Consider the following 14,388-nt stretch of genomic DNA (forward strand, 5'->3'; position numbering starts at 1 on the left):
GTACTGCATTAGAAAGGGAGTGTATACTTGATCTGCTTGTATTTTACTCCTCATGCTCTACTTCATATTTGCAGGAATTGCTGTAGACATGAATTAGTATCCATTATTCTGTCATTAATTTAGGTTTGGAGGGATACCTATGACATTGCTGTCCTGTGTATTCTGGGATGTATGATCCCTGCACAGGGTAAGGATCATCCATTGTGTAGGAGAAGCTGGTGCCTGTTATTCTGCTATTTATTTACGGGGGGCAGTATAGCAGTGAACCTGCTGTTTGTTCAGAGCTGAAACGATACTTGCAGTTGCTGCGCATGCAGACGTATATGGTACTTGTTTAGAGTTAAATGCATTTTCAACAATATGAATTAATTGTAATTTTCGTTTCTCAAAGAGATAGTTGCTTCTGCCCGCTTCCCCTGCGTTAGCAGGTACAGCCAGTGTTTTTGTTTGGTATAGTTACCCTAAAATTCGTTTGAGAAATATTTTATTGTTTTGGGTTCTGTTGTCCCCATTTTATGGGGTGAAAGTGCTACCTGCTTCTACGATTTATTTGTCTCTGTGAAGAGGTACTTGGTATGTGTGAATTGAATCTAGGAGTCTTCATGGTTCCTTGGATGATTTGGAAGGAGCGGTGTATCTTGAGGATGTCTGCTGTGTATAAGTAAGGGTGCAACAAGATTTGTTTGTTTAGTGTTCCATTGAGGTCCTGTGTAACTGGGGAAAGGGGTCATATCCTCCATTGTGTTTGCACAGATTATGTGGGAGTGCTCTGGGAAAGCCAGTTTTCTACACGTCACAGTATATTCCTGTGATATGGTTGATGTTACAGGTAGGTATGACACAGCGAGTGTGGTGCTTGGTGTAGGTTCTAATGATGTCCGAGGAATGGAAGCCAGGGGTTGAGCAGTGAGCTACCATTGCTGTGGTGGGGTAATTATTACAAATAATGTACACACTTTAGAGTAACAAGGCAAATATCAGCTGAAGCTACCAGTCTGTGTCCACTTATCGTTGTAAAGAATGTATTCATCAGATATTACACAACAGATATTGGATTTCAAGCAGAGCATTTGATCACAATTTTCATTCCGTCTCAATGTAATGCTCGCATTACAGATCACACAGTTTCAGATTGTCCAGAAGTATGTTTACTGCCCATTTAAAGGATATGCTCTAGAGGGATACGAGGATCCCGATTAGACTGTCCACCTTAAGACATATTGTACATATCATTACTTTTAGAAAACATTTTCATGGCTGTGTCGCGGAATCAGTGGCAGACCATCCCTCAAAAAATGAAACATCGAATGTTTCCACAGGACCACGTTTCCTTAAACCGGTCACCTTTATGAGGTGCAAAGGTGATCATTTTGGTAAACTGTGGTGGTGGACGTTGCTTAAAGGGCCTCTTTCAACTTAGTTAATAGAGCTGAAGGCACATGGCTTAAGAATGTGTCCATTATTGAACCATAATGGAGACAGCTTGGGAATGTGACTAATTTAGTCATAGCAGAGTAATTTCTATTTGCAAGTCTTCTGCCAACGTTTCTATTGTTCTCATTTCCCAGTCTTGAAATGCTTAGCAGGTGGTTTTTCATTGAAGCTCAAATGCCTTATGATTTTACTGGTGTCATGCATGGATAAACCGGTGCTCAAAAGTGTCAGTGGGCTTTCAAGCTTCTCACCGTATTAATATCATGTAATGGGTTCCTTTTCTCCATGAGATCTCTGGTGGTCGACCAAGATGTGCCCATCACTAAAGGCTTCCCCAGAATCTTCCTGCATGTAGATGTACCCCCCACAGTATGCATTAACTGGTGCCTTTGATGTTTAGTCTTTTTATCATCCTCAGTACAGGCATTGCTTAATTTGAGCCGGTGGTTACAGGTGGGGACCACCTGAACTCATTTTTGGGAACCTGCACTTATTTTTCTGCATTATACGTTTACCAATAGCATGAGAGGAAAATACACACAAAGCGGAAATACAGAGGAAGAGAAAACACAGAGGAAGAGAAAGATGGAAAACCCATCTGAAAGGAGAAAGCAGGAACCTGCAAGAGCAAGATAAAAGAAAGGGCAGGAAGTATCTGGCGGTGGATTAAAGAGGCCTGAGGTTGACTGAAGGCCACGCAGCCTCAACGTTCGGCATGCTGACATTTAATTGCACAGGCCACAGGCTTCTGAGCAGAGCTTAGGGCACCTGCGCTCATTCTCTTACAATTTAAGCACTGTGTACAGGCAAACTTCTCATCTCTTCCATGCAACCTCTTGAGGTTCTCGAGGTTGTGCTTTTGGTTGAGGCTTTTGTCACAGTAAGCAAAGTTATTGGAATCATCTTCGGTGTAAGTTCTAAGGTGTGTCATCAAGTTGTTCTTCTCAATGAACCTTTTCCAGCAATAAGCACAGCTGAACGTCCTGCACTCATGTTTTTGCATGTTTCCCCTCGAACTCTTTCAGCTCTATGAGTATGCTGAGGGCTTTTGCTCAGAATGCATTTCCTGATGTGCTACTAGGGTTTCTTGACAGGAAAAGGTTTTATCACATTTACAACACTTGATTGGCTCCTCCCCTGTGTGTGTTCGCTGGTGCCTTTCGAGATCAGTCTCCAGACTAAAGGTATTGTCACATTTTAAACAGTGGAATGACTTTTCTCCTGTGTGTAACTTCAGGTGCTTTCGGAGGGTGTATTTTCGACTGAAACATTTGTCACATTTAGAGCACTTATAAGGCTTTTCCCCAGAGTGGGTTGTCTGATGTGCCACTAAAACCTCCTGGCGATTAAAGGCTCGTCCGCACATCCCACATACATAAGGTTTCTCCCCCGTGTGGATTTTTTGGTGTTTCCTGAGGTATGCTCTCTGAGTAAAGCTCTTACCGCACTCCACACAAATAAAAACTATCTCTAGTGTATGCATTTTCTGGTGTGTGTCCAGATCCGCTTCCAAGTTAAAGGTCTTTTCGCACTGCGTGCAGCTGTAACGTTTCTCTCCTGGGAGGGTTTTATTCTTCTCCAACTTCTCCTTTGCCTTCTGTGCTGCCTCTGCAAGGAGTTTCTTTCCTGGATCTGTAGCAGTGAGTGGATTTACTGTGGTGTGGACTTGTAGGTGCATCTGCAGAGTGATCTCATGGTCAAAGCCTTTGCTACAGTGGGGACACTGGAACGCTTTCTCTGCCTGGTGAGTCTTCTGGTGTGCTCTTTGAGCAATCTTATCTGTAAATGTGGCTTCACAATGCAGACATGAAAAAGGTCTCTTTTTCGTCTCCGCTTGAGCTAAAGGTCTTTCAACCCGAAAGGGTTTCTTTTGATTTAACTCTATTGGACTTGGAGGGTTTGTAGTCTTGTTGGGATATGGGTAACTTGAGTTTTCAGATCGATCTAAGGTAAGATCATTGTACTGTCCCATGGTCGCCTCTTCACAAATCACACTTTCTGCAGAGAGAATACAAAAGTATATTTATCATTTAAATAAGCACAAAATGATGGAGACTTTATTACATTCCACTGGAGCTTGGAAGTCTACCAAAAACATATAAACTGCACTGTTGTCATTCACTGGTGAGAAATGCATGCAATTAAAACTTAAGATTAACCGTTACCCTAACTGCTACATTTTAGACTACTGCAGATTATTGGTACTTGTGTACTACTGGATATCAAGCGAGCTAAACTTGGAATGGCAAAGGTCATGAGCACATTCCTGTTTTTTTATCCATACCCCCAGCCCTACCATAATCTTTTCTTCTGCAAAAATACTCAGGACCCGAGACTGTTAGATCAACTCACAGGTTTATAAACTTAACAAAGGTGTTATACTCAGAATGATGACCATGTGCAAATCCCACTTGTCAGTTTAAGTAGTTGTATTATTAACCCTACAAAGCAGCCTTTAACATCATGTTTCATGCCCACCCACTCTGAAAATTCCACCGTAAAGAGACATTATCATGGCACTTATGAGTAAAATCCCTCAGATATTGTAGTTCTTACCAACATATGCTGTTTTGAGATCTCTCATGTTGGGCTCTCCTTGCTCCATCTTTGAAAAATAACCAAGTCGGAGAGCTAGAAAACACATTTTGGAAAAGGTTTATCAATTGAAATAAAATAAGAATTTGTAAGACTAATCCACATAGAACAATGCCCCTTTACACACCACTCCCATGCATGTCAAGATTCCAATTAACTTCACATATTTTGCCCTCATACAGTTCATACTACCCTCATAGACACAGTTAATCTCTCCCACACACTCCCTCACCCCAAGGCACAATCCATTGCAGAAACTCTCTGGTTCTCCATTACTGGCTCTCAATGAAGATTCATTATTTGCCTCATCACTCCCTCATACCCTAGAATTGAATTTCACCATTTCCACTACATTAATCTAATTCTAGACTCACTTTCCCTCTTATTGGATAATGATCTACATCGCTGTGTTCATGCACTTCAGCTGAGTCTTAATCATTCCCCATCTCTGACCACATATGCTTGAATGGAGTCCCACTTGTTCCTTATCCGTGCCTGTGACTTTCAAAGAAGGCTTAATGTTTTTTCGCCACTAGTCTCATTACTTGAAGTACATGTATTTGTAGACCAAGCCCTTTGATCATGTGATCAAAAGTCAATTCCATGGCTTGTCAATCTCAAACCCAGTGACAGCCTGACAGGTCTATCCTCTGCAATCTTTTTATTTGTATTATCTTCATGGTACAGATAGAGTGCATTGGAACATATTTGCTTCAGAAAACTCACGGAGCACTAGAATGGAAAAATGGATAACAGTTGGTGCACCTTATACATAATTCAGACCATAAGCTTGGTGGAAGAGTTGACAGGTATCTTCTTCAAACAACTTACATTTCATTTAGATGCAGAATGAAATGTACTGGTTGGCACATGCTCCGGTGTCAGCTCATATGGAGCTTTAATTCAGACTGGTACACAGCATAGTGCATAAGGCCCACAGTTTTCAATTTAACACTGTGCTTGGAGAGCAGCCAGTGGAACATTTTTAAATGTAGACGTGATGGGATAATTTCTCCTTAGTCTAAATCAGAATTGGGCAGAAAAGATGAACAAAGACTTTGGGGCTTTCCAATGATTTTGGCTGGAAGCCATAGAGAGGGGATCAGGTGCAACACTGTACAGAAGCTTGAATTCAAGTATTGGGACTACAATACCTCATGGACAGTCTGCTGTGACATTCTGTCTCAATTATTTGTTCTGGCCTACTCTGATAATGATTCGGTCCAGTGGCATCAGATCTTGAGACCACCATGGGATGATGTACTTATGCCAAGTTCGAGATGTCTTGATTAGTTAACTATAATAATAATTACAATCACGGCAAACTATTTGAAGTTAAGGTCATGGACCACATGGAGGCCCAGCTCTCAAAACCCAAAAAATACAAATAAGTTAGTCACAGAGATATGTGATGTACATTCATTAATAAAATCAGATTGTTTCATTGTTTGCTGTTTTTATATACTGTGCGAACTTAGCCAATGCCATCACAGCACTTTAAATGAGCACCAGAGTACATTAAAAATGTTGCTAGGCATGGAGAGTGTAAGTGATTTGCCCAGAATCACAGGATGTTGAGCCGAGGCTATGACACAAGCATGGCTCCCAAGTTCCAAAGCCAACAGGTCTAGCTGTTAGGCAACATCCCCTCCCTGCTCCTAAAGTTAATTGAAATAACACAAAGCAATAAACAGTAGGGTTAGATGATCTATACTTTTTATCAAATTTAACAGCGACCTGTAGAATTAAACCAGTTCTACATAAAGCAATGACATCCAAGCAAGACCTTATCCCTAATAATGGATAGAGCCATTGGCTTATTTTCGCCGTTAAAATAGGTTATGCACATAAGATATGCACTAAAGATTTGTTCCTGCAGCCACATTTCCTACAATCAGAGGCTGCACATTGACATTTCTAGTGCAGGATGAACTTTCTCATCAGTATCAACTCAAAATTGCAACCTTTTAAAACGTGTTTTTACTCATGAATGAATGATGGTGGTGTAGGAAAGTGGGTGTCTGTTGCAGTAACCCCCCCACTTTTTGCCAGACTACTGATGCACTTTTACTTGGTGTGCCCTGGGTCACTGCCAATCAGGTTCCCAGGGCATGTGTTCTTTCCCTAAAACAAACCCAATTGGTATCTCTGGCCACAGGTCAGCCCCTGGTAAATGGTACCACAGGTACCCAGGGTACAGTCTCCAAGGAAGGCTTCTAAGGGCTGCAGCACTTATTGTGCCACCCTTAAAGGTCTTGTAGCCTTACACACACACACTGCCTTTAAAGGCTGCGTGTTTTGGTGCAGACAAAGTGAAGAGTCGACATGGCACACATCCCTGGGTGCCATGCCTACAAACCACTGCCCTGGCATAGATCAGTCCCCCTCTAGTTTGGTGCACTATACCAGTGGTGAGGGTACAGGTGCATGGGCCCTGTACCCCTACAGTGTCTAAGTCCATTCTGAGACATTGTAAATGCAGTGCTGCCATTAAGAGTATATGGTGCTGGGGGTTTGTCATTACAAACTCCACGGCACCATAATGGCTACACTGAAATATGAGAAGTTTGGTAACAAACTTCTCAGCACATTAAACGCACACAGATGCCAGTACGGGATTTAATGAAAAATGTACACAGAGGGCCTCTCAGAAAAGCCCCCTGAAAACGTACCCAGCTTTAGTGTCCCGACTGAGTGGCTGCTTAGGCTGCCATCGACAGACATGTTTCTGGACCCCTGGGTCGAGAGCCTGCTGCTCTCTGGGGCCTGTTACAATGCACATCCTTGGACGAGGTGCCAAGTCTCCTCTCCAGGATGGGCAGGGTTCACGAAGGGGAAGCTTCAAAGGAATGCCGCCTTTGTGAGCTTCCCCGACCACTTGCTGCTTTCAGCTACTAGTCCCAACTGGTTCTACCCCCTACTTTGGGCGAGAGAACCGGCGGGAAAAAACAAGTGAGGGACAGAGGTGTGCCCACTACTGACAACCCCAACCTTCCGGTGGGGGAGGCGAGTTAAAGAACAACTCCGAGTCCCTGCCATCTTGAGGATGGGGGACCCAACCAAACCGGGACAGGCTCCTGCCCCCTCCCACTGGAGGGTGGCACAATAGGGGGTGTACCCACCCCAGGGAAGGGACCCATTGGTCCCTGCCCTCTACCTACCTGTAACACCCCTAAATCTAGTATTTAGGGGGCACCCTGAACCTTGCTTCCTCAGATCCAGAAACGACAAGAAGAAAAGAAGAAGGACCGAACAGCCGTGTAGCCAGCTAACAAGAGAAAGGTGCCTACTGACTTGGCCCCAGTCCTACAGGTCTGTTTCCCCTCGAATCTGCTCCTGTGAAATCCCGGTGTGTCCTGCAGCCAGCAACCTCAAAAACCCCAGAGGACCTGCCTGTCTTCACTTCCAAAAACTGCTTCTCCCGTGAACACCGGATTTGTTCAACTGCAACCTCTGGCAGCAGCCGGAGACCGTGAATCCAGCCCACTCTGCACCCGCCGAACTCGGCCCGAGCTTGAGTGGAAAAACACCACAAGGAGGTCACCCCGGCAATCCTGACCCGAGATCCGGCGACCCTTGACCTGCCTCAAGCCTCCAGCCGACGCCTGCAGCCTAAATCCAGAAGGCCCCTCTGACCACGACCCGGAGCTGGTAAGAAGATCTGACCCCAAAAGGCACATCCGCACCCGACGCCCCACGGCCTTGTATGCCCAAACCAACGGTGCCTAACCAACCCTTAACTTCACAACTTACCTCTCGAAGTGGTGGTCGCACCCAGAAGTCCTTTGTCTCCCTGCCTGCAGTGCGTTTTCAAATCTCCATTGAAAACAACAGGGCACCCGACCTCGAAACAGCACCTTGCACCCAGCCGCCCTAGTGCTGCTGAGGGTGCACCTTTTATGCTACTTTGTTTCCCCATTTGCCCTGACCTAAACCCTAGGAGCTTTTTTTCCACAACTCAGTGGCCTGCTTGCCAGCAGCCACCAATTGGAGGCACCCTATCCCACCATTGGATAACATTGGGCCTCAACACTCTGCACCTGGCCACCCTAGTGCTACTGAGGGTGCAACCAGAGTGCATCACTGACCCTGGGGGATCCCTGAGTCTAACCCCAGAACCTTAACTCCCACAGTCGATATCTTACCTGTGAACCGATTACCTGTTTTTCCTCCGTAGGATAGCATTGACAATTTTCTTCCAAAAAGTTTCTAAGTGTGGAGTTTTAAAATCTAAACGTATTCTTCAAAAATCGCATGAATAAACAAAACGTATATACTTACCTGTTTGCAGGAAATGTCCCAGTGCTGAATCTAGGTATCCGTGGTACAAAATGGGGTGGTAATGGACGGAGCATCTGGACCAATCAAACACTCACACCCAGTCAAAAGATCTGGGTTTAATCCATCACCGTTCTTTAGCTCACTCTGCCATCCCAGTTCAGACATGGCTATATGCAAATCAGTCTGACCCTGTGCCTCATGGGAACAGTCCAGCCCGGACTGCCAAGCCATGCCTTCCCTGGACCGGAAACAAGCTTCCGAGGACCGGTTTCTGGCATTACAGCCGTCTTCAGCCCGGCTTGCTTGAATCCAGTGGCAAAGTGAGCAAGGGACTCACGTCTGAGCATACCCTGCCACACTTATGGCGGCCAAAAGTGGTACAAAATGGGGTGGTAATGGACGGAGCATCTGAACCAATCAAACACTCACACCCAGTCAAAATATCTGGGTTTAATCCATCACCGTTCTTTAGCCCACTCTGCCACCCCAGTTCAGACATGGCTATGTGCAAATCAGTCTGACCCTGTGCCTCATGGGAACAGTCCAGCTCGAACTCTCAAGCCATGCCTTCCCTGGCCCGGAAACAAGCTTCCGAGGACCGGTTTCTGGCATTACGTGCCGTCTTCAGCCCGGCTTGCTTGAATCCAGTGGCAAAGTGAGCAAGGGACTCACGTCTGAGCATACCCTGCCACACTTATGGTGGCCAAAAGTGGTACAAAATGGGGTGGTAATGGACGGAGCATCTGAACCAATCAAACACTCACACCCAGTCAAAAGATCTGGGTTTAATCCATCACCGTTCTTTAGCCCACTCTGCCACCCCAGTTCAGACATGGCTATATGCAAATCAGTCTGACCCTGTGCCTCATGGGAACAGTCCAGCCTGAACTGCCAAGCCATGCCTTCCCTGGACCGGAAACAAGCTTCCGAGGACCGGTTTCTGGCATTACGTGCCGTCTTCAGCCCGGCTTGCTTGAATCCAGTGGCAAAGTGAGCAAGGGACTCACGTCTGAGCATACCCTGCCACACTTATGGTGGCCAAAAGTGGTACAAAATGGGGTGGTAATGGACGGAGCATCTGAACCAATCAAACACTCACACCCAGTCAAAAGATCTGGGTTTAATCCATCACCGTTCTTTAGCCCACTCTGCCACCCCAGTTCAGACATGGCTATATGCAAATCAGTCTGACCCTGTGCCTCATGGGAACAGTCCAGCCCGAACTGCCAAGCCATGCCTTCCCTGGACCGGAAACAAGCTTCCGAGGACCAGTTTCTGGCATTACAGCCGTCTTCAGCCCGGCTTGCTTGAATCCAGTGGCAAAGTGAGCAAGGGACTCACGTCTGAGCACGCCCTGCCGTCCATCATCTCCTTTTGTTTCACTTTGTTCGCCCTAAGTTGGCAGGGTATGCTCAGACGTGAGTCCCTTGCTCACTGGGCCACTGGATTCAAGATAGCCTGGCTGATGAGGATTATGAATCCGAAACCGGTCCCAGAAAGCTTGTTTCCGGACCAGGGAAGACATGGCTTGGCAGTTCGGGCTGGACTGTTCCCATGAGGCACAGGGTCAGACTGATTTGCATATGGCCATGTCTAAACTGGGGTGGCTGAGTGAGCTAAAGAATGGTGATGGATTAAACCCAGATCAGTTGACTGGGGGTGAGTGTTTGATTTGCTCAAACACTCCGTCCATCATCTCCTTTTGTTTCGCTTTGTTCACCCTAAGTTGGCAGGGTATGCTCAGACGTGAGTCCCTTGCTCACTTGGCCACTGGATTCAAGATAGCCTGGCTGAGGAGGATTATGAATCCGAAACCGGTCCCAGGATGCTTGTTTCCGATCCAGGGAAGACATGGCTTGGCAGTTCGGGCTGGACTGTTCCCATGAGGCACAGGGTCAGACTGATTAGCATTTTTTTTTTTTTTGTAAATATATTTTTATTGCAGCAAATTAGATGGTACAAACAGAGCATTAGCATCAATCCCCTCGGTGCCCTGTATATCCATTAGTCTTCTGTACTTGTTCCACACAGCCGTTTAGCTCACACCCCGGAGGTCGAGCGGCGCAACTGGAAATGAAGACTCGTGTAAGAAGATATAGTATGCCTCCGTAGCATCTGGGTGTCCTTGAAATGGCAATGCTACTTTGCAGCTCACCTTGTCTTGTCCCCATACACAGTTCCTAGTGGGATCAGTAAATATTCTTCTGTATTGCTGTCTAACAACCTTTACCCGTTCAAACTGCTAAACCTCGCCTTACCCTCTCCCCCCCCCCTGAAACTACCCCTCTCACCCTTAACTCTGCCCCCCACCCCCCGAACGTGCCAGCGGAACAACAGTGCGCATCCACACCCAACTCGATCAATCCAGACCCGAAACAGACTATCAGGAGCAATCAACTAACATCATTCAGCCAACACCTAGGAAATAGGGGAATTAGGAAGGGTGCCTAGGACCCCATCTCATCAGGCGGTCAGACTGATTTGCATATGGCCATGTCTGAACTGGGGTGGCTGAGTGAGCTAAAGAATGGTGATGGATTAAACCCAGATCAGTGGACTGGGGGTGAGTGTTTGATTTGCTCAAACACTCCGTCCATCATCTCCTTTTGTTTCGCTTTGTTCGCCCTAAGTTGGCAGGGTATGCTCAGACGTGAGTCCCTTGCTCATGTGGCCACTGGATTCAAGATAGCCTGGCTGATGAGGATTATGAATCCGAAACCGGTCCCAGGATGCTTGTTTCCGGTCCAGGGAAGACATGACTTGGCAGTTCGGGCTGGACTGTTCCCATGAGGCACAGGGTCAGACTGATTTGCATATGGCCATGTCTGAACTGGGGTGGCTGAGTGAGCTAAAGAATGGTGATGGATTAAACCCAGATCAGTTGACTGGGGGTGAGTGTTTGATTTGCTCAAACACTCCGTCCATCATCTCCTTTTGTTTCGCTTTGAATCTAGGTATCGAGCGCTCAGTTAGAAAAGTAACATCAAAAGTAACTTACCTGTAATTTACTGAAAAAGCCTATTCATTTCAATGTACTGAATTTGCTAAGAATTACAACCTAATGCATACCTTGTAAATCAAACAAAGTACAATTCCTATTGCATTTTCAAACCGTTCTACAATCAGCAACGTATTACTGTAAAGGATGTAATGCTTACCTGTGCCAGGCTTGCTTAGTAATAATACAACAGTATATTTTTTATACAAAAACAATTGGCCTAGAGTTCAGTTCTTGAGTGTGTGAATTCATTTGCTGACTCAGTGTGTACATCAAATGCTTAACACTGTCCTCTAATACTGCCTTACTGCTCTACCACTCTACCACAAATAGAGAGTAAGCTTCGATCGAACTTTAACCCCTGCCTACCTCTGGGGTCACCTGGACTCTATACACACTATAACTCATTTTGGTGTAGTATATATAGAGCCAGTTTCCTACAGGTGGTCAAAAAAGGTTTGTGCCTATTAGAATTCAAAGATATAAGACTGACTCTCATTATTTTGTTGTCGTTTATAATCCATTCTTTTTTGAGTCAAGGCATAGTTTTTAACTGCCTCAAGACTGGACAGATCACGTCTCAAAAAGCCAAATGGAGACCCTGTTGATTTTAACAACTCAAGCCATATATCCAACTTTCCCTTCCTAGCAAAAGGGCCTGAATGTTGTCTAGCAAAGAATCTCAAAAATGCATTGGGGATGAAACCATCAGTCACGTTTTAAAGCTGGCTGCCACACAGAGACCGCAATCTTACAAGTATTTGAGGTTGGGCTAAGCCTTCTGGACAATGCTAAATCATGCCTCCTCATACTTCTTATCTGTCCACTGCAATTAGTACAGCCAACCACATTTCCCTTCTATAAATCCTAGAACAATAGATGGGGATCAATGGCACATCTATTCCCCCGGTATTCGCCACAACGCTGTCTCAGGGCAGCAAATACAGGACTGATTTTGGTCCCCAAGATAAAAAGAGCCAGATGGGGGGAATGGGCTTCTCTTATCGAGCGGCCAAACTGTGGAACTCCCTCCCCACACTGATCAGACAACAGCCTAACAGGACTCTTTTTAGGAAACTAATAAAAACCTGGCTTTTCCCCTAAGCTAGATTAATCAGCGTGGGCCTAGCATCCACTCACCTCAGCGCCAAGATGCCTCTGCAATCGTGGTCAGAGTAATTTCTCAAACTGCTTCTAGAGAGTAAAATTATCAAAATCACACTACAGCCTGACACCTCTTTGTCAAGAAGTTCCCCAAGATTGCATCATTTCCATTACAGTTTTAAGTTTATTCATCACATTGCTCTTTTCTCCAATATGCAGACAACAAACAGATGTACTTGAAAAATCTTGCAAAGACCCTTGGCGACTACAAATTATAGATATCAGTTCCAGCATCTCAAACTGAACATCCAGAAAAATAAAGAATTTCTTTCCCTCTCTCCACTATATAACTGTATCCATTGTGAAGACAGCAAAACCGTTGGCATTTATTCATAACATACACCTAACTCTGCAAGCCCACACTAACATGGAAGTGAAAGAAATTCCGAATGAGGTCGCACACTGCTTGTCCCATCAGCGTGTGACCCCAGAGCATGATGGTCGATGTAGTAGGTATCAGCGGGTGGAAGTGAAAGAAGCCCATATCAAATTAGACTCCTTGGGAGTGTCAAGCCTCTTATCCCAGCAGACAGCATTAAAATAGAAGTTCAACCACTCCTACTAGTTTCAAAAAGTGCCTCTTCTCCGCCAACAATGGACTTCCTGGGGCTAAAACCCCTTTCATTCCAAAAATCAGAAACTCCGAGGTAAGCTTTCTCAGGGAAAGGTCCCAGAATCTGGAACGCCATTGTTCTTCCTATTAGAACAAATCCATGTCAAGAGACCTTTAGAGGAGTGCTTAAAGTCCTACTCTTTAAGCAGCCTTTCCTGTTTTAACTGTAGCAAGCCGGCCTAAAAAAAACGGGTGATGATCCACATGGACAAGAAGAAACGCTTAATTTGACATCAAGAATATCCTAAAGAATTTAGGGATCTATATTTCACTTGACCCTGTGATACGCTATGAGCGTAACTTGTTGCCTCCACTCGCCCGGCTTCGGACGGACGTCGCTGCATGGTGTGGTCTACCCTTGTCCCCCCTGGGACGGGCGGCCCGGTTCAAAATTATGTCTCTCCCCGTTTTTTGTATGCCGTACAAAACACACGATCTAGTGCCGGCTAACTACTTTCGTGAAATCGAGTGCCTCCAGAGAAAGCTAGTTTGGGCTGGCCGACCCCGTATTGCGTTGGCTAAGCTCACGTTGCCCTGGTACGATGGGGGCATAGCGTTACCTGATATAAGAAGATACTACTGGGCATCTCAACTGAGCGCTGTGAACCATGCCATGTACGGTCCAGTCCCGAATCCTGCATTCGGGATGGACCGGTGGCTGTTACCCGGGGGAGATTACTACAGGGCTCTCTACTCTCGGGGCGCTAGAAAGAATTTGACGGGACCCACTGAAGTGGCTGTGCGGGTGTGGGGCAGCGCGACCGCGGCTACTGGATGGGTAGATAAGCTGACCAGGGCGACCCCTCTGTTTGCCGCGGAGAGGCTTGGTGAATTGTGGACGTCAAAGGGTTTCGATAGGTGGGACTCCATCGGAATCAGCAAGGTAGGTGACCTCTGGGTTAAGAATAGAGTTAAGACCTTTGCTGAATTGAAACAGGAATACAGTTTGAATGACTCGGAATATTTTCGATACCTCCAGGTTCGTCATGCCATTGGGTCGGTTTTTTCGGCCGGTTCTGATATTCCGGAGAGCTCCCCCCTGGAAGACAGGGTGCTGGATGGACATATTCCAGACAGCACTATCTCCCTTATTTATAAAAAACTTATCAATACTCGATCAGACTTGCTTGTTCAGCTTCGTGGTACCTGGACTAACGATGGGCTGGAACTGGATGATGAGGATTGGCAGGCTGCGATATCCTCTCCCAAAGAGGTCGCGATTCCGGCGCGTCTGCGACTCGTTCAGCTGAAGATTCTGCACCGAGTCTATGTCACGGGTCCGCGACTGATGCATATGGGTGTT

At 45.8% G+C, this 14,388-nt stretch overlaps 1 protein-coding gene across 4 annotated transcripts in view; it reads right to left on the bottom strand.

Moving 5' to 3' along the window:
* Positions 1-1,010: 1,010 nt before the first annotated feature.
* Positions 1,011-14,388, bottom strand: part of LOC144784177 (uncharacterized) — a 129,837-nt gene continuing 116,459 nt past the window's right edge. For all 4 annotated transcript variants that reach the window (XM_078662847.1, XM_078662846.1, XM_078662844.1 and 1 more), the window contains 2 exons: positions 3,991-4,065; positions 1,011-3,432 (listed from right to left, as the gene is read on the bottom strand). In XM_078662847.1, the coding sequence (XP_078518973.1) occupies positions 2,462-3,432; positions 3,991-4,039 (1,020 nt within the window). In that variant the 5' untranslated portion in view covers positions 4,040-4,065 and the 3' untranslated portion in view covers positions 1,011-2,461. The remainder of the gene's footprint in view (positions 3,433-3,990; positions 4,066-14,388) is intronic.

This window comes from Lissotriton helveticus, chromosome 10 (assembly GCF_964261635.1).
Source record: "Lissotriton helveticus chromosome 10, aLisHel1.1, whole genome shotgun sequence".
Taxonomy (NCBI): Eukaryota; Metazoa; Chordata; class Amphibia; order Caudata; family Salamandridae; genus Lissotriton; species Lissotriton helveticus.